The 20,781-nt window shown below is 44.2% G+C and overlaps 1 protein-coding gene across 1 annotated transcript; it reads right to left on the minus strand.

The window, feature by feature from the left end:
• Positions 1-276: 276 nt before the first annotated feature.
• On the minus strand, positions 277-19,536 carry LOC129825718 (SEC14-like protein 1). Its single transcript, XM_055885904.1, has 16 exons — positions 19,374-19,536; positions 18,406-18,497; positions 9,052-9,201; positions 8,705-8,836; positions 7,765-7,893; positions 7,163-7,370; positions 6,865-6,974; positions 6,531-6,720; positions 4,868-4,956; positions 4,671-4,741; positions 4,415-4,586; positions 4,117-4,251; positions 3,785-3,919; positions 3,328-3,582; positions 1,154-1,332; positions 277-887 (listed from the first exon to the last, which is right to left on the minus strand). Exons 2-16 carry the CDS (start codon positions 18,466-18,468, stop codon positions 782-784), a joined length of 2,124 nt encoding a protein of 707 aa, XP_055741879.1. The 5' UTR covers positions 18,469-18,497; positions 19,374-19,536; the 3' UTR covers positions 277-781.
• Between the last annotated feature and the right edge of the window lie 1,245 nt (positions 19,537-20,781).

A 20,781-nucleotide genomic window follows, 5' to 3' on the forward strand; every position in this document is an offset into this window, starting at 1 on the left:
GCGGAGGTTTAGGAACCTCTCACAGTAATATCGCTGATAGGCCATATCAGTTATAACTTATGCCTTTCTTCATTTCAGCAACACAACTATAAAAGGTTGAGTACAAAGGAAGGAGTGACAGAGTGGCTGGTAAGACAATCACTGGCTGGAGAAGGGCTACTCTAGTATGGTTGTGTGTAGCACCGTTCCTCATGTAACACACTGACATCCTATGGTGAATAAAGGTAACTTCAACAGTACCATCAAACAGTAGTCATCATTGTATTACACAAACGCTGAAAATAGGAAGCGCTTTATTGTTCAGTTTCAATAAAATGGGAAACATTTCTGTCACCTCCCTTAAAAAAGAAAGAACAATGGTATTGAAAGAAAGAGGATGATGATTTTTTCCAAGACAGCTTCATATGTATTTATTCATATAGCAGATGTTCCACTTCCAGAGTAATGTCGCAATTTATAGATACAGATTAAAAAATGTACATGTATATTTTAATAATATATTCCAGTGCTTTAAATGCAAGTACTAGAAGGTGCTCACAGGTAGGAACTCCACTGTTCCACCACATGGCATTAAGGATAGGCTATCCTTGTTCCACACAGTTCATAACAGTTCTCTCATCCCCTTGGGTAGGGTTAAGTCCTCATTGGCAGGTGTTGGTACAGCACTGGTTTTTCTTTAAGGCAACAGGGCAGAAGTCAACAGTATCAGAAGTCAGTTAGATCCTAAATGGGATCTCCATGTTGCAAAACTCAAACTCCTTCACCTCCTATTGGCTGGATGCTACCTTGATACGGTGGAGCTGGACTGTGATTGGCTAGAGGTGGTGGTGGCGGCACTCAGCTGGGAGAAGCCACTGTGACTGGACTCCAGACTGGTCATAGAGCCCCTGGACAGACAGACAGACAGGCAGATAGATATTTAATCTATTGTCTGTGTGTCTATCAAACACGTTTTCTTAGAGCACTGTTTCCCTAAGAATCTTTATAAACACCCTTATAAATTATCACAAATACATTTCCCCCACACAACTACACACTGCCTAAAAAAACAAGCTAGCCTAAAACATTTACTCACTGACATGCAGCAGCCCTACACACTAAGCATCACTATAACAATACACTGCGTTATACAGTATAGTGAAGGGTGACTGACCTGAAGTCTTCTGAGCCCAGCACCTCAGTGTAGAACATGACCTTACACTTGTGGGAGGAGACCTGCAGGGAGGCCAGCACGTCATCCACCCGGGGCAGACTGGAGGTAGAGCAGGCCGGGGAGCAGTGGAACCGCCATTGGAGGATGTAGAACCCGGGCCACCGCGTCACATGGGAGCCCTGGGGAGAGGAGGAGGGGACAGGTGAGGTGGAGGGTCAAAGGCAGCGTTTCCATTCAAATACCTGCAATAGCTAAATGACAGACTTTATGTAATAGAAGCCCATTTGAATTCCCTCATATGTAGGCAAATACTTTGGAAGGCGTGTCCACTGCCGAGTGACACCACATGGAAGTGACTGCAATGATTATTGAGCTACGCAAGGAGGAGGAAGGATAGCCTACAAATTGAACGTCAGCTCCTTGCATGTCTCCCTTTGGCTACTGGACCAGGCATTAGATTATTTTTTTTATTTTACCGTTATTTTACCAGGTAAGTTGACTGAGAACACGTTCTCATTTGCAGCAACGACCTGGGGAATAGTTACAGGGGAGAGGAGGGGGATGAATGAGCCAATTGTAAACTGGGGATTATTAGGTGACCATGATGGTTTGAGGGCCAGATTGGGAATTTAGCCAGGACACCGGGGTTAACACCCCTACTCTTACGATAAGTGCCATGGGATTTTTAATGACCTCAGAGAGTCAGGACACCCATTTAACGTCCCATCCGAAAGACGGCACCCTACACAGGGCAGTGTCCCCAATCACTGCCCTGGGGCATTGGGATATTTTTTAGACCAGAGGAAAGAGTGCCTCCTACTGGCCCTCCAACACCACTTCCAGCAGCATCTGGTCTCCCATCCAGGGCCTGACCAGGACCAACCCTGCTTAGCTTCAGAAGCAAGCCAGCAGTGGTATGCAGGGTGGTATGCTAGAAGAGGGAAACTAAATGACTTCATCTAAATTCTCCTCCTTGGTGGACTTGTATGACATCTCTGTAAATGGTCTTTTAGAGAGATTCATCTAGCAAAACGTAATAAAATACTTTAATATTTATCCTCTGTATTCACACAGCTTTGTCTGTTAGACTCGCTGGCACGGGAAACTTTGTGGGATGGTACCAGCTGATAAAATGTTGCAAGTTTGCTAGTGAGAATGTGAACTGAAGACAGACAGCCGGAGTAGACAGATGATGGGATTGAAAGACAACCTAAACCTTCAATGCATTACAATGTTTTTATTTGTCGGCTTTTAGGTATATAAATATATACTGTATAAAAAAAACATTTAAAAAAAACATCCAAAAGCCAGCAATTACCAGCTGACAGAAACACTGGTCCGAGACACTGCTTAGGGATGAAGAGACCAGATATGAGCACAGCACAGAACTCCCATTGACATCAGTAGATGTTTCAGTTACACTCACGTCTTAGGATTCAGATCTGAGGTTGGTGGTTCGTTTCCGTAGTGGTATATTGTAATTACTTCGCCACCATGGCCTATTTATTGCCTTACCTCCCTTATCTTACCTCATTTTCACACACTGTATGTAGACTTGTTCTACTGTATTACTGACTGTATGTTTGTTTATGGTGTAACTGTGTTGTTGTTTGTGTCGCACTGCTTTGCTTTATCTTGGCCAGGTCGGAGTTGTAAATGAGAACTTGTTCTCAACTAGCCAACCTGGTTAAATAAAGGTTAAAAATAAATATATACAAATAAAAAGTAGTACATGTTATCACGAACACATATATTGGGAAACGTTCAGAAACACAGCCAATTGAACAGACCCACTTACACAAATCCAAATGAGGTACTACCAATCATCAGACCCACTTACACAAATCCAAATGAGGTACTACCAATCAACAGACCCACCTACACAAATCCAAATGAGGTACTACCAATCATCAGACCCACTTACACAAATCCAAATGAGGTACTACCAATCAACAGACCCACCTACACAAATCCAAATGAGGTACTACCAATCAACAGACCCACTTACACAAATCCAAATGAGGTACTACCAATCAACAGACCCACTTACACAAATCCAAATGAGGTACTACCAATCAACAGACCCACTTACACAAATCCAAATGAGGTACTACCAATCAACAGACCCACCTGTACCAGCTGTGGATGAGACGGTGCCTGTTTCAGTCTCTTACCTGAACACTCTCTCCCTCCTTGCAGGTGAGTGCTGTCTCCACCATACTGTAGTCTTGCCCCAGAATCCAGGATCTGTCAATCAGCTGCATGTTGTTGGTGGCTGGCGACACGATGCTGCCGTGGGCCCCCTGGACGTCCCTCTTGGGGGGCTGGGGCGCCCTCCTGGAGTGGTAGATGTTGAAGATGATGTCCCCTTTACACACGTCAAAGTCCCAGGTGATCACAGAAGAGGGCTCGGAGATTTCGATCAGCAGCTGGAACAGGATCGGTAGTGAGTGAACATAGTAGGACAAAACTACAGACAAATGATTGTTATTTCACTGTAATGGGTTTTTATAGCTTTTTGCTGTAACGTTGTATTTCTCCACTAGGGGGAGCAACCTAACCCACTGTTTAAACACAGTCAACTGAGAAGCTGGAAAACACATACTGTAGTTACTGTTCAGATCAGGTTACCTCATGTGGGGCCCCCTTGAAGACACTGGCAGTCTTGTAGATGGTGTCTGTCCACAGCCGCAGCTCCTCACTTTCCAGCGCCTCTGCTGTCCTGTACAGAGATTTGGGGACCATACCTCCTTCAGGGATCTCACACTGGATATGACAGAGGACACAAGAGACACAATCAGCCCCCAGTTCTATCAGCACACACAGCAAGGAAAATGTATAATAAGATGACCCAATGTTAACTATATTATGTTAGCAGCATTAGCCAATATGAATTCATATGCATGTAGAAGGGTACTGTCTACAACAGCCAGATGAGACTCCGGTCTGCCAGACAGACTCACCAGGCAGTCTCCTCCCAGGAAGTCAGGGATGACCTCTCTATCGATGTAGTCTACCAGACCTCCAGGCCCCTGGTAGTCATTCGCAGCATACACCAGGAACTTCTTCCTGGTGTTCTCATCAATGAATGGACTGACCTGAGAACAGAGCACAGACACTCAGGGTCAAAGGTCGTCTCATATGTTTGCGCTGCACATGCAATTGAATACAACTGAACGTGATCAAGTTAGAGAGAAAGTGAGAGAGAAAGCACTGTACAATGTAATGTACACTACAATGTGTGATGTTACAGGCTCTCACCAGGGTCCAGAGCACAGGGAAGACCCGTGGAGCCCTCAGTATGAGCAGACATCCCAGGGTCTCTGGGTAGTTAGCCTCCACCACCTCTATGATCCTCAGCAGGGCTTTAACCCCCGGACGCCACAGGTGACGCATGTTTAACCCCTCCAGGTCCACCAGGCACGTCCAGCAGCTGACAGATAGACAGGAGGGTTATAGGACATACTGTATTCAGGGATGAGAGACATAAGAGGAGTGAGTGTGAAATGGTAGCTACCTGATGGGTCGGCCAAAGACTCTGGTGTTCTCTTCACAACGCCTCAGACCTTCCTCGTTGATGGACAGGACCTGAGGGAGAGTGAAGAGGTGAGAGGTTAGAGGAAGGGAGAGCATTTGCAAATAGAATGTGTTTATGTATTTATGTGTGTGTTTATACCCAGCATCTGGATGTGTGTGTGTGTGTATCATACTCACTTGTCTCAGAAGGGACTCCTCGCCCAAGGCGCGTACTAAACCCTTGGTATCCATTTGACCGAGTCGCAGAATATACAGAGGGCGTCCATCTATAGACAGACATGGACACAAACACATTCAGTTCCTCTATTGAGTTAACTGAATACTGTCTGCGTCTGTTTAATTTTATGATCATTACTGATCCTCTGTAGCTTTAACAGTGAGGTCACGCAGACAGTATTCAGTTAATCTGATTCAGTTTCTCTATTGAGTTGTGTTGACCATAATCACATCTACAGTATATCCATTTACAACTCACATTAAGGTCATTCATGTAAATATAGGCATTTTACTACCAGCTGTATTTGCTTTTAGGTGGGGGTTATTGTGGTTACTATGGGCCACTTCCTGGTCTGAGGTCCTATATGTCCGATTGGCTATCAGCTAAGTGGAGATAATGGGTAATTTCCTCTGGCCAGACGTTTCTGACACATGCCAGATCTTACAATGCCTGGACAGGTATTTTACATATCTGCTAACCACATCATATGCTATAGCAATCTGTCAGCTACCCGTCTGACTCATGCCCACAGACTGGGAGATTTCCCTTGACACATAGTAGGCAGGTTTCCATTGACCCAGGTTTATACAAATATAAAAACATTGTGGCAGTGAAATGGAAACGGCAGCTGTAGGAGAAACGTTCTAAAGATCAACAACATTGTATCATCTGTTTGACAGGGGTGGATTTTTATTTTGTCCAACATTCTTTATTGTGACAAATGATAGAAACGGTGCTTCGAATAAATAATGAAACGGTGCTTCGAATCAATCATTTTGACGGTACGCGGGTCACGTGACGTCATCATCTAACTATAAAGCTCCTCTCCACATTTCATTCTAAATGCCTGCTGCTTGCTAAATCAAAATGTTCAACTACACAAATAATGTTTCTTTGCAGGACAAGGATTGTCCTGACTTTCAAGAATGCCTGAATTGCTTTGCCTTTCTGGTTGTTTCACCATCCAACTACTTCTGAGCTAGAGGAGTGCACGTTTCACCATGGCACAGTCCGTGGCATACATCGGCACATGAGAAATATTTGTCATTTCTTGCATTCTATCCATGCTGACTTTTGCAAGCTACCTGAGACATGAAACGGATCGGTGGGAGTGGGCATACAGGCTTATTAATGCACAATTTGCCAAAATGGATCATGAAAACACTTCAATCACTTAAATTTGTGTTCAACACTAGGTTCTTGCAAATAATCGTATTTTAAATGTTTAGGTGTGACGTCATTACGTCCAGCTGTTTTTACGGACACAAAACAGTTCAACAGAAATGCAGGCAATTGTAGCAAATATTTTGTATGCAAAATGCCCCCAAAAAATTACTACAAATAATCACTGGACAAGTTCATGGAAACATAGCTAGTGATGTCACTTCCAGAGAAGCAACCAGACATTACAGTTAGTCATTACCAATACATATAAGAGCTGGGACACATTCACTAGAAACCAAACGGAAGAAAACACTGTGAAACTGTGGTGGTGCAGTACTTCCTGAATTTGTGCAATAAGAACACTAATTTCCCATTTCAAAATATATTTTCATCTTCTGTCTGTGCTCGTTGAACACTACCCTGCCGTTAAAACCCTATCCTGCTCCGAGAGGTACCTACCTCTGTCGTGGTGGTGCCAGCCCCCGGTGTAGTAGTCGTGTAGCAGCTGAGGTCTCTCCCAGGAGTCCAGCAGGAAGTCCACCTGGTGCTGCTTCCTCCAGGTGAGCGACTGACACAGGATTTCCCGGGCCTTCTCCAGGTTAAAGTCCCGGGCCCGCAGGAAACGCAGCACGTGCTGGTCCTTGGGGATCTAGGGGAGGGAGAGGAGATTGGGTTTATTCAGATGTTGTGCTGTGTGTTTTACTTACATCTACGTTCTTTGGATTCAGGTTTTGCTCGCTTGCAGCTATTTGAGTCAGAGTGAGTGTTAGGTGTGTTCATACACGTGTCCAACCTTGCCCTTGTGGGTCTCCTGCAGCCACTGGCGTAGTCTAATAAGACAGCTCTCCTGCAGCGGCGTCAGGTCTCCTAGGTAACGCCTGATGTAGTCTGCATCCAACTTGTCTGCAATCGAAACAGACACAGTCAATTCACACACATACCCAACTGCATACCCACAGTCTACCAGCCCAATGCAGCCCAATGTTTGTTTGCTTTCAGAGCCAGTGGAATGGGATTGGGACTACAGCCGTGACAGATCCTTCAGATTGTGTGCGTTTATTACTGTGTTGATTCTGACTCGGAACACTGACCATCTGGGGAGCCAGCCGGTAGATCTGTGGGGCTGGCAGTGGGGGTCTCTTTGGCAGTGGGCACAGGGATGGCATTGGCAGGGGCACTGGTGAGTGGCAGTTGGAACCTGGCAGTGGGTGGGGGGGCCTGAGGGGGGCTCCAGCGGGGGACATGGGTCACCCCCTCGTCCTCCAACTCCTTCAGGTAATACTCTATGATCTCTTTGCCCTGGAGGAAAGAGCACATGACTGCATAAGAACAGTACAGGTAGCTAGTGTAATGAGCAAACACTGTGGGCAAATAGTGCAGGTTTGTTTACACACACGCCTGGCCGCATACGAGCACACCCCATTGTGTGACAAAGCTGAGCAGGATATATGGCCCAACAGGCAAATGTGGGAAGATCCTGGTTAACACACTCAGTTTACACAGATCTGCCAGACTGGATCACAGAAGGCCTGGAAATAGACTGCGAAAGCATGCTCATGTAACACTGGGTCTATATGGGGGAGCAGCATGCTGGATGATGATGATGATGGTGGTATATCCTATAGCCTCATCCATCCCCCACACTGACATGTATACTGTACTCACATGCTCACAGACTGACACATGAACACACCTTTTTAATACTGTTGGCATATTGCTTCATGGCTAGCTTCTCGGCCGCGTTCTCAAAGCCAAAGAAGGACTTGATGTCCAGACTGGCTGTCTGCTCGAAACACGTCCACTCCTCATTCTCTGGGTGAACCTGTGGAGGAAGCACAACTCATCACAAAACAGACGCCAAATGGATGAACCCTTTACACTGGTGGGAAATGGCCTATATGGATAGGGTGAAATTGAAATGTTTCTTACAGAAGCATGGTAGCAATTGAAAGGGAACAGTTTGGAGATTATGGCGAAATTGTTAGGCCACAACCATTACACTGTTGATTTTCCATTTACTATATTTTTCAGCACATTTGTTGATCAAATCTGAAAATACTCTGGATACATTCAGTAACATGAGACTATTCCTGGAAAATGTGGGTAGGTGCAACATAAGAGAAGAAAAGTGACTAGGGTTTATAGCATTTTCCTCATTCAGACAACTAAAAATGTGCACAAGTTGTCCAATTAGCAGGAGGGATGGGGGCAACTTCCTGTCGCGTGCTGTGCTCAAGTTCAAAACCCACACTGAGCTGTGAAGTTCAGAGCCTGAGCTCCCACGTCATTAATAGGCGCTTATCAGTCCCCAAATCTGACTTTTTCAACCCATATATGGGTACGAGTAGAAAGGGCTACAAACCCTGTTGCAGTGATAGAGAGAGTGTGGCTATGTTTACACAGGCAGCTCAATCCTAATATATTATAATCACTAATAGCCTTCACACATTTAAGAAAATAAAGTGTCAAACACACACAACTACTATATATGTTGCTAGTCTTTTGACCAATCAGATCAGCTCTGAAAAAGATCTCATGTGCAAAGATCTCATGTGATTGGTAAAAAGACAAATGAGTGTAAAAAATAAAACGCAGCCCATGTAACCAATGATTATTATAGTTGTGGGGCACACCGTGTAGTTGCAGATCTCATGGACGATGACTCTGTTGGAGAAGGTCTCGTTGACGACCTCGATGTGCAGCGCCCTCTCCCTGCGGTCCAGAGTGTTCTTATGGATGAAGTACAGGTAGTCCACACCAGCCATCTAGACACACACAGTAGACCACAGTCAATCAACTCTGGACAACACTAACACAACATCAACACAACGTCCCTACCAGGATACTCAGGTCTAAGGGGAAATAATCACTAATAGCCTTCACATTAGAAAATAAGAGAATCAAACAAACACTATTATACATCGCTAGCTTGAGTAGCTTCACTGCTCAAGGGAAAAGTTAAAGGTGAAAGGTAAGATACCCTTTTGAACAGCCGGGGGGCGTCTGCCTCCACCTTACAGCGCCTCTCAATGAACACAGTGGCTCCGTCATCACTGTGCTCCTCCTTCACCACCTCACTGTCCACAAAGATGGGGATCAGGGGGCAGTTTGGAAACCTCCGCACATAGGCCTAATGGGAGAGAAGGAGGAAGAAAATATGCAATATTACTCACATGATGAAAACAAAACGCAATCCATGACATAACAGTGAAAGTATTTTCTGGGTTATAATCACTTTGATCAAAATGTTTTTGTATAATGTCCGCCCTAAGGCCACTGTTAATGTTTTTGTTTCCATGGCGAAGCAGAGGTGGGGAGCGTTGCGCATCACGGTGAACCAAAATGCATTACATGCTGCTATTCTATCACGCCTGCAATGATGTCCGACAGAAAAACAGTCTGCGTTGTTTGCAGAAACGTCTTCTTTGTTGTAATATTGCAAACGGACGTGGCAGTTTCACCATTAAGGATTCCAGCTTTAAGTGCTGGTAATCAAACAGCAGTCATCTGGCTCTTTAAAGTGTGCTTTCTCTTTGAATTCATGGCTTATATGACGATCAGGCCAAGACAGACCTACTGGTCTACCTCTGTCAATATTGGCCCCCGGACTGAGTGATATCTTTATAATGCTGCTGAGGCCCCTGGAGGACTCCCTCTGGACAAAGGACACCAGATAAGTTAGTAGGTCATATGACAATCACAGAATCCAACCAGAGTCAATGTCAAGAGCTGACATAGTTATGTCACACACACACACACCAGGGCTGACCAATACAAAGAGCACCCATGTTGATTACACATGACGGTTCTCAACTGAACTCTACCCGTAACTCAAGTCCATCTGTAACGCTGGCGTGTTTTGGACTTCTACCCCCTTTTAAACATGCGTTTCAGCTGCAGGCTACTGGGTTGTACCATTGGATTTGTCCATTTCTTCTCTGTGGTAACAACCATTAGTCTGTATGATTAACGGGGTCTGAGCTAGAGAGGTGTTTGTGAGAAAAGGACGGATCCCGAAGGAGAGGGGGGGGGGGGGGGGGGCTGGGTCTTTTATACAAAAATGTCTGTAGAGTCTGAATGGTTTGAGCTACAAACTATTAAAAACTATATATGAAAAGCTGAGACTATCACAAACATGTTTTGCCCTATAACTCTCACAAGCTGCACAAGAGTCATTAGAAGGTAAAGGGTTCTTCTTCATAGCAGATCCCAGTACATTTATTTTATGTAACCTTTATTTAACTAGGCAAGTCAGTTAAGAACAAATTCTTATTTACAATGACTGCCTACACCAACCAAACCCTAACGATGCTGGGCCAATTGTGCGCCGCCCTATGGGACTCCCAATCACAGCCGGATGTGATACAGCCTGGAATCGAACCAGGGTCTGTAGTGACGGGTCTCCAGCACTGAGATGCAGTGCCTTAGACCGCTGCGCCACCCGGGAGCCCAGTGTCTACATAGTGTCTATAAAACTGTAATAAGCTCACAGTGTTGCTGTCCAACTCCAGACTCCACTGAGTTGTCAGTGACTTGTTGGATATTCATTTCAGTGCGCAAACAATTTCTGTACGTACAGCATTCGTATAAATTCATTTTATCAGGTTTTTGTTTTGGCGAACCTTATTTTCCCCAACGATGAAATTCGGGAGGGGACTTTGGATCAGTCTCTGTCCAGCCGTCTGTCCGTACGTTAGTCACACGCGATCTCGACACCACTGGCCCGATGTTGACCAAACTTGAGTGAATGATTCGGCATTTACAATGCATCTTTCGTGGGGGACAACAAGTTTACTGTTGCTTTGTTATGGACATTTGTCAAAAAAACTTGTGAACGCAACTGTTTATTTAAAATTGTTTAGTGTTCTACTTGTATCCCTGGTTGTCCTGAAAAGAAAGTGATAAAACACTTGACTGTGAGGTTAAATATAAGGGCTGGACAAGCAGAGAAATGAAAGTCAGATAAACGAAAAGACCATTTTTGCTGGAATCTGTGCTAATTTGGGGTTTCACCCTATCAATGGTGCAGAGTACACAGAGGTCAATCTGCTGACACACACATAAAACACCCACCCTTTTCAAAGTCACTATCTAGGTTTCCATCCAATTGGCGACAGATTTTCATGCAATTATTAGAATAGAAGAATTCCCCCCCAGTGGTGTTTCCACCAAACGGACTTGTTGCGGATAATAATCAGTGTGTGATGACGTAGTGCACAAAACATGTCTTTTTTTGCTTCAGTTTTAATGTACCAAATAAAAATTGAAAGTTCAATGTGTTTCTGTTTCAACTCTACGGATATTTTTGTCACAAAAACTGCAAATATGCCTACTCTGGTCTTGACACGTGTGCTCTAGCCAACAGCTCACAGATACAGTGAGGGTAGTCTACATGATGACTTTACTATGGATAAGACCGAGAATATTTATATTTGTCAAATGGCAGTCAAGCACTGATCATGTCAACAGAATAAAACCATCAATATTTATTGGAAAGGAGCATCAATCTCATGCCAGTGCACTTTCACCACCCTGTGAAGTTCATAACTTATTTCATCTGTTGCCTAATAAACTGCATGGTTTCCCAAGTAGTAGTGGGAGGACCACATACCATAACATGGCGTGACTTCAATATGATGGTTATTTTATAAATATTTACGCATAAAGGAATATCCAACGCCATTTCTCGCATAATTAATTTTACCGATACAAAAAGATCCCAACGAACAAATGATCTGGAGGCATTTAGAAAATTGGAACCGTACTTCCTGTTTCCATCACAACGTGGTTAATGACAGTGCAACAGTGCAAGTCTTTATGGATCAAACAAAGCTGGTGTGCAGTCTGATCGATAGAATGACGAGGTACATTTCCTTCTTCCCCATTACCAAGCCAAAACACTAAAGTAGTATATAGGCTTCAGTGCATAAACCAAGAAGCTTACAGTTAGATAGTTGGGTGCATTGTCCATCGTCTCTAACAGTGCCTGCATTCAGAAAACCAAACTGCCTCAGGCGTTCTGAGCCTACGTGCATATTCTAAATATTTAGGCCCAAATCTTGCTTCAGGATAGATAAAAAAAAAAATTGTCTGGATTTTGTGTTATTAGCCAACGATACTGGCTTCCTGTTAAGGCTAGGGCTGATTTCAAGGTTTTACTGGTAACCTACAATGCATTACATGGACTTGCTCCTACCCATTTGGTCCTGTTGTACATACCTAGACATACGCTACATTCACAAGACACAGGCCTCCTTATTGTTCATAGAAGTTCTAAGCAAACAGCTGGAGGCAAGGCGTTCTCCTATAGAGCTCCATATTTATGGAACGGTCTACCTACCCATGTGAGAGACACAGACTCAGTTTCAACCTTTAAGTCTTTACTGAACACTCATCTCTTCAGTAGGTCCCTATGATTGAGTTTACTCTGGCCCAGGGGTGAGAAGGTGAACGGCAAGGCACTGGAGTGACAAACCACCCTTGATGTCTCTACCTGGCTGGCTCCCATCTCTCCAATGGGATTCTCTGCTTCTATTGCGAGTGCTGACTCACTGTCTTGCTCGTCTCGCTCTCCCATGCCGTCCCTAGGTGGGGTGCATTGTGCCAGGCTTTATTCCACTCTACCCTACTTGAGTGGGTTGAGTTACTAACGTGATCTTCCTGTCCGGTTTTGCGCCCCCCTCAGGCACGGGCGGTGGGGGAGATCTTTGTGGGCTATACTGGTGCTCCCGGGTGGCGCTCCCGGGTGTCCTCCCAGAGTCTCTGGGTTCGCGCCCAGAGGGAGGTCCGTGGGGCGACGTACAATTGGCATAGCGTCGTCCGGGTTAGGGAGGGTTTGGCCGGTAGGGATATCATTGTCTCAGTATGTAAAATGTAATAAAATGTATGCACTCTACTGTAAGTCGCTCTGGATAAGAGCGTCTGCTAAATGACTTAAAAAAAAAATATATATATACTCTGCCTTGTCTCAGGGTAGTAAGTTAGTGGTCTGTTGTTATACCTTTGGTGGTGTGGGGGTTGTGCTTTGACAAAGTGGGTGGGGTTATATCCTGCCTGGTTGGACCTGTCCGGAGGTAACTCAGTCTCCAGTATCTATGCTGCAATAGTCTATATGCCAGGAAGCTAGGGTCAGTCAGTCCTATCTGGTGTACTGTGTGATCTTAGCTTAGATCCCTCTAAATGCCAGGTTTGGTGTGATGGTGTCAGGACAGGAGTGATACTGTAATGGCTGTCAGTGGGCCAAACCAAGGGTCAGTCACTGGGACGGTCAGTCAGAGGACAGAGGAAGCCTCTAGTCTGACTAGGCCCTCATTCTAGTGTGAACTGCTGTCATTAGAACAGCCTTTTTACAGCCAGGCAGCCCCACAACCTTTAAATTAACTGACAATCTTTGAAATGCCTTTGAATCACGCCGACAGTGTGTGAATGGAAGTATAACAAAAAAACATTCCCAGAAATTTAACAGATGTTGCCGAGTCTAGAACTGAGATAAGAGCTCCTGGGGGTCAAAGGTTGGGTTTTTTGGTATTTGGTGAAGCAGAGCCACGGCTGCAGTTAGAGAAAGAACAGAGCACCTGTCTTCCACTGTAATCAGGTTGCGTAACACAGGACACTTACAAAATAAACAATGTCAGTGTTTTTAACGAGCTACGCTTTTGTTCAGTAATGACCTTTTCCAGCGCTGACCTTCTTATTATACAATGTAACTTGCTTCTGGCTTAATAGATAACCCCAAACAACAGGAAGTGGCAGAGCGTCTCAAACAGAGCAGAAACAAGGTAAACAGATGCCGAGCCAAGACAGAGCCAAGAGCTTAAATTTAAGAGCTTAGAAAATAAAAGTGGATATAATCATAAGATATACTGATTGCATTTTAATGGATTTTGGGCCAAGCTATCCACCGTAAAACACTGAGGCTGTGCACTGAACAGATGTGGGGGTTGATATGATATAAACAACCCTTCATACAGCGTGTTTTGTCTGAGTGAATCTGTACTAAGCCACAACTTCCCCCGGATGGAGCAGTCCTATCAGCCCTAACAGGGCAGACCAGCGGTAGGCCAGGCAGCAGATGGGACCAAGCACAGCGAGGGGAGGCCTAATGACACCCAGGGCCTAGTTCAGAGAGCAGCCAGTCAACCACAGCTAAGCAGGAAGTCACAGTGGGAGCAGCAGACACAGACAGTACTGTACAACTAGGCCCAGGGGAGAGACGAGAGAAGAAAGAAATGAGAGAAGAAATGATATGGGAGGAGGAGCGGCGACTGGAGTACTGCTTGTTCTGTGTCACAAGCCAGAATGCACCCCATATCAGAATGAGAGGACTAGCGCATCTAAAATAGATAAGCTTCCCAGGCAGCCACACCAAGGCATGCTCTTAAACATAAAACCCATACAGCATGATGGGGCCTCTGACAGATGATCCTGAGACAGACAGCTGGGGGCGTGGCGAGCCCATGGAGGGCTGTGCGTGGTGGCGTGGTGAGAGAGAGGCAGACTATGGGAGGCGCATAGTCTATATATATATATATATATATATATATATATATATATATATATATATATATATATATATATAGACTAAAAATATAAAGAATCTGCCGTTTCCAGCTACGATAGTCATGGCTACATGGAACTCTATTCCACATCAGGTAACTGGAGGTAACTGATGCAAGCAGTAGAATCAGATAGAAAAAAAACAGATAGAAATATACCTTATGGATCAGCGTGGACTGAAGAGACACACAGGCACAGACATACACTGCTCAAAAAAATAAAGGGAACACTAAAATAACACATCCTAGATCTGAATGAATTAAATATTCTTATTAAATACTTTTTTCTTTACATAGTTGAATGTGCTGACAACAAAATCACACAAAAATTATCAATGGAAATAAAATTTGTCAACCCATGGAGGTCTGGATTTGGAGTCACACTCAAAATTAAAAGTGGAAAACCACACTACAGGCTGATCCAACTTTGAGGTAATGTCCTTAAAACAAGTCAAAATGAGGCTCAGTAGTGTGTGTGGCCTCCACGTGCCTGTATGACCTCCCTACAACGCCTGGGCATGCTCCTGATGAGGTGGCGGATGGTCTCCTGAGGGATCTCCTCCCAGACCTGGACTAAAGCATCCGCCAACTCCTGGACAGTCTGTGGTGCAACGTGGCGTTGGTGGATGGAGCAAGACATGATGTCCCAGATGTGGTCAATTGGATTCAGGTCTGGGGAACGGGCGGGCCAGTCCATAGCATCAATGCCTTCCTCTTGCAGGAACTGCTGACACACTCCAGCCACATGAGGTCTAGCATTGTCTGGCATTAGGAGGAACCCAGGGCCATCTCGGTAACTAATGGCAGTCAGGCTACCTCTGGCGAGCCCATGGAGGGCTGTGCGGCCCCCCAAAGAAATGCCACCCCACACCATGACTGACCCACCGCCAAACCGGTCATGCTGGAGGATGTTGCAGGCAGCAGAATGTTCTCCACGGCGTCTCCAGACTATCACGTCTGTCACATGTGCTCAGTGTGAACCTGCTTTCCACTGTAAAGAGCACGGGGCGCCAGTGGCGAATTTGCCAATCTTGGTGTTCTCTGGCAAATGCCAAACGTCCTGCACGGTGTTGGGCTGTAAGCACAACCCCCATCTGTGGACGTCGGGCCCTCATACCACCCTCATGGAGTCTGTTTCTGACCGTTTGAGCAGACACATGCACATTTGTGGCCTGCTGGAGGTCATTTTGCAGGGCTCTGGCAGTGCTCCTCCTGCTCCTCCTTGCACAAAGGCGGAGGTAGCGGTCCTGCTGCTGGGTTGTTGCCCTCCTACGGCCTCCTCCACGTCTCCTGATGTACTGGCCTGTCTCCTGGTAGCGCCTCCATGCTCTGGACACTACGCTGACAGACACAGCAAACCTTCTTGCCACAGCTCGCATTGATGTGCCATCCTGGATGAGCTGCACTACCTGAGCCACTTGTGTGGGTTGTAGACTCCGTCTCATGCTACCACTAGAGTGAAAGCACCGCCAGCATTCAAAAGTGACCAAAACATCAGCCAGGAAGCATAGGAACTGAGAAGTGGTCTGTGGTCACCACCTGCAGAACCACTCCTTTATTGGGGGTGTCTTGCTAATTGCCTATAATTTCCACCTGTTGTCTATTCCATTTGCACAACAGCATGTGAAATGTATTGTCAATCAGTGTTGCTTCCTAAGTGGACAGTTTGATTTCACAGAAGTGTGATTGACTTGGAGTTACATTGTGTTGTTTAAGTGTTCCCTTTATTTTTTTGAGCAGTGTATGATAAGACACGCTCGTACACATGGATTTTGTGTTGTAGATATGTGGTAGTAGAGTAGTGGCCTGAGGGAACACACTTAATGTGTTGTGAATAGTGTTATGAAATGTAATGTCATGTAATATTTTAAATAGTATATAACTGCCTTCATGTTGCTGGACCCCAGGAAGAGTAATGGGGATACTTAATAAATATAAATATCATGGTTAAACAGACTGTGTTTTGGGCCTGACTTCCCCTCCAGTTAGGATCTGACTGTTAGAACACTGTGCCCCAACCACCCCCACTCTGTCTGAAGTCCTGCGATCTGATCTCTTCACTGAACTGGGATTAGAAGACTGCTGACTTCCTGCCAAGTCACGAGATACTCATTTTTATTTATTTATATACACACACACAACCGTTCAAACGTTTGGGGTCACTTAGAAATGTCCTTGTTTTTGAAAGAAAAGCAAATTTTTCTAAATTAAATAGTACCCGCAAAACACCAGTCTCAACGTCAACAGTGAAGAGACGACTCCGGGATGCTGGCATTCCAGGCAGAGTTCTTCTGTCCAGTGTCTGTGTTCTTTTGCCCATCTTAATATTTTATTGGCCAGTCAGATATGTATTTTTCTTTGCAACTCTGCCTAGAAGGCCAGCATCTCAGAGTCACCTCTTCACTGTTGACATTGAGACTGGTGTTGTGCGGGTACTATTTAATGAAGCTGCTTGTTGAGGACTTCTGAGGTGTCTGTTTCTCAAACTAGACACTCTAATGTACTTGTCCTCTTGCTCAGTTGTGCCCTGGGGCCTCCCACTCCTCTTTCTGGTTAGAGCCAGTTTGCGCTGTTCTGTGAAGGGAGTAGTACACAGCGTTGTACGAGATCTTCAGTTTCTTGGAAATTTCTCGCATGGAATAGCCTTCATTTCTCAGAACAAGAATAGACTGACGAGTTTCAGAAGAAAGTTATTTGTTTCTGGCCATTTTGAGCCTGTAATCGAAACCACAAATGCTGATGCTTCAGATACTTAACTAGTCTAAAGAAGGCCAGTTGTATTGCTTCCTTAAATCAGAACAACAGTTTTCAGCTGTGCTAACATAATTGCAAAATGGTTTTCTAATGGTCAATTAGCCTTTTAAAATGATCAACTTGGATTAGCTAACCACGTACGCCTATGTAGATATTCCATTTTTTTTTTTATTATATAAAAATAAAAAAAATCTGCCGTTTCCAGCTACGATAGTCATGGCTACATTAACAATGTCTACACTGTATTTCTGATCAATTTGATGTTATTTTAAATGGACAAAAAAAATGTTTTTCTTTCAAAAACAAGGACATTTCTAAGTGACCCCAAACTTTTGAACGGTAGTGTATGTATGTATGTATGTATGTATGTATGTATGTATGTATGTATGTATGTATGTATGTATGTATGTATGTATGTGACATTGTGGATTGGTGTATTTCCTATGACTTTCGCAACCATCTGCAGAACTACTACTGTACATCTATGCAGTGGTGATCGGTGACTGAAATCAAGAATAATGTATATTAGAGCAGGGCAAGTGGAAAAGCTAATATATGGTATTGCATTTAACAGAGAGCATCGCTTTAGTCAAGGTGCCTGCAAAAATACTAAAGGCAAAAAGTTACTAATTAAAACGTACTCTTACAGTTTCATACTCAATAATAAATATGATAGTGTGTTATCTGCTGCCACGACTAATTAGGTTGGGTGAACAGAAATACTGCAGACTGTTTCCAAAACAAAAAGGTGGATAAACAATGATCTCACCAACAAAACACGAGAACATGACATAATACAGGGCCCAGGGACACTGTAATACAGTGTATAGAGATATATTGTATGAGAGGTTTCTATGCAGCCAAACCACACTTTGTTCCTGCAGCACAAAACACTGGCAGTCTGACTGCCTGGGCCCAATTTGCACATGAGCACTGCAACCTCTCACAAACATCCCACACTACCCACCCACACATATATGCATAGACAAAGCAGCAGCCTAAACACACAAATGTACATAACTTACCGCCATTATCAGCTCAAAGGGGTGTTTGTAGACCCTTACAGGTGACTGGTATTGTTGCACCATGGCTGTAGCTCAACCTCTGGAGCTCTGCCCTGAAATGTACAATCGACAAACCCTAGTGTTAGTTAGAGATCACTTGACACAGCACTGAAGAACTGTAACTAACAAAACATCCTCTGCACATCATAAGTTCACATCATCATGAAGCAAAGGTCAAAGGAATGGAATTTGTAAAGACAACAAAGACAAATGCTGCATCATCAGCTCTAAAACCAACTGGACAGCTGGCCTGATGCAAATCGCTTGATTGTCCTCAATTGCAAAGGCACTATTCTTTAGGTCATAAACTGTAGTAGCTGATTGATCGGTTAACATGCTGAGATCAACGGTAATCACAGGATGATGACCATAATGATACATTAGGCTACTGAGCCAGACCAAAATCATTTATCTGGCTGGGATTTGAGAAAAGTGGCATCTAAGCCTACAGACTCACAGTGGCATTGTGTTATTTTATTATTTGTAATGACGTTAGTTCATTTTATACAGTGAACAGCTGACCCAGATACAGTACAGTAGACTAGCTGTAACTTGGACTTCAAAATAAAGAGTGGTTTTGATGGCATAGCTTTCTAGTTACAAAAACAAACCATGTACAAGAGTACAGTAGCTACATTATCACACTTTCAGGAAATTCCCTTGTGCAATGACACGTTATATCCACTAATTGAGTATATGAATAATTGTATTATAGATCATAACTATTACAATGCACAACACTAGCTTGCCTGTTTCTCAATAGGTAAGCGGCAAGTTATTTATGTCTCTTGACAACTTCATTTTGATGACTGTCAAATCGGCAAAAAAAATATGTTTAGATGGTCGACATTTTCAGAAGGAATTCTACTCCCTCAGACATTAGCGAAATGACTAGGCCTTACACGGCGAAAAATGTACCTACAACTTACCAGATCGATGACTTTCGGAGAGAAGTCAAGTGAAATTTGTCAGTAGATGATCTACTTATATTAAATCCATGGTACGCTCCAACAAATACGTAAATCAACCAACTTTCTGAGACGGGTTTGATGTTGAATCCACGGCAAGCGGCGGGCGTAGCTAACTCCGCCTCTTTTGAATACGTCACAATTGTATAACATATTGTCATGGAGCAATGTGTTTTTCAAGTGAGGATAGACATTACTGGGAATAAGCTAAGGTAACATTGTTGAAACCAATGGCAGTCAAATAAAAGGTTGCAACATTGTATATGCTGTCATGAATGAATGAAACCATCATAGTAGCCTATCCTAAAAAATATGTGTTTGTATGGAAATATACAGATGTTAATCAATATAATTTCAGCTTTGATGTATTTTTTTCCCCATTAGTTACAGTTACAGTAATAGTAAAATAATAGTGACTCAAATATGATCAAATATCCTAACCGCCATCAATAAGAAACAATACTGTGCAGCCGTATTCATTGACCTGGCCAAGGCTTTCGACTCGGTCAATCACCACATCCTCATCGGCAGACTCGATAGCCTTGGTTTCTCAAATGATTGCCTTGCCTGGTTCACCAACTACTTCTCTAATAGGGTTCAGTGTGTCAAATCGGAGGGCCTGTTGTCCGGGCCTCTGGCAGTCTCTATGGGGGTGCCACAGGGTTCAATTCTTGGGCCGGCTCTCTTCTCTGTATACATCAATGATGTAGCTCTTGCTGCTGGTGAGTCTCTGATCCACCTCTACGCAGACGATACCATTCTGTATACTTCTGGCCCTTCTTTGGACACTGTGTTAACAACCCTCCAGACGAGCTTCAATGCCATACAACTCTCCTTCCGTTGCCTCCAACTGCTCTTAAATAAGTAAAACTAAATGCATGCTCTTCAACAGATCGTTGCCCGCACCCGCCCGCCCGACTAGCATCACTACTCTGGACGATTCTGACTTAGAATGTGTGGACAACTACAAATACCTAGGTGTCTGGTTAGACTGTAAACTCTCCTTCCAGACTCACATCAAACATCTCCAATCCAAAGTTAAATCTAGAATTGGCTTCCAATTTCGCAACAAAGCATCCTTTACTCATGCTGCCTAACATACCCTCGTAAAACTGACCATCCTACCGATCCTACCGATGTCATTTACAAAATAGCCTCCAATACCCTACTCAATAAATTGGATGCAGTCTATCACAGTGCCATCCGTTTTGTCACCAAAGCCCCATATACTACCCACCACTGCGACCTGTACACTCTCGTTGGTTGGCCCTCGCTTCATACTTGTCGTCAAATCCACTGGCTCCAGGTCATCTACAAGACCCTGCTAGGTAAAGTCCCCCCTTATCTCAGCTCGCTGGTCACCATAGCA

This window comes from Salvelinus fontinalis, chromosome 2, assembly GCF_029448725.1.
Source record: "Salvelinus fontinalis isolate EN_2023a chromosome 2, ASM2944872v1, whole genome shotgun sequence".
Classification (NCBI taxonomy): domain Eukaryota; kingdom Metazoa; phylum Chordata; class Actinopteri; order Salmoniformes; family Salmonidae; genus Salvelinus; species Salvelinus fontinalis.

Excerpts from the sequence above, each read along its gene's own strand:
- LOC129825718 (XM_055885904.1), bottom strand. The coding sequence starts at position 18,468 with ATGGTGCAACAATACCAGTCACCTGTAAGGGTCTACAAACACCCCTTT. Across the intron at positions 4,957-6,530 it reads CTGGCACCACCACGACAGAG|ATGGACGCCCTCTGTATATT; the intron begins GTAGGTACCTCT and ends GTCTGTCTATAG. Across the intron at positions 4,587-4,670 it reads GTCTTTGGCCGACCCATCAG|CTGCTGGACGTGCCTGGTGG; the intron begins GTAGCTACCATT and ends TCTATCTGTCAG.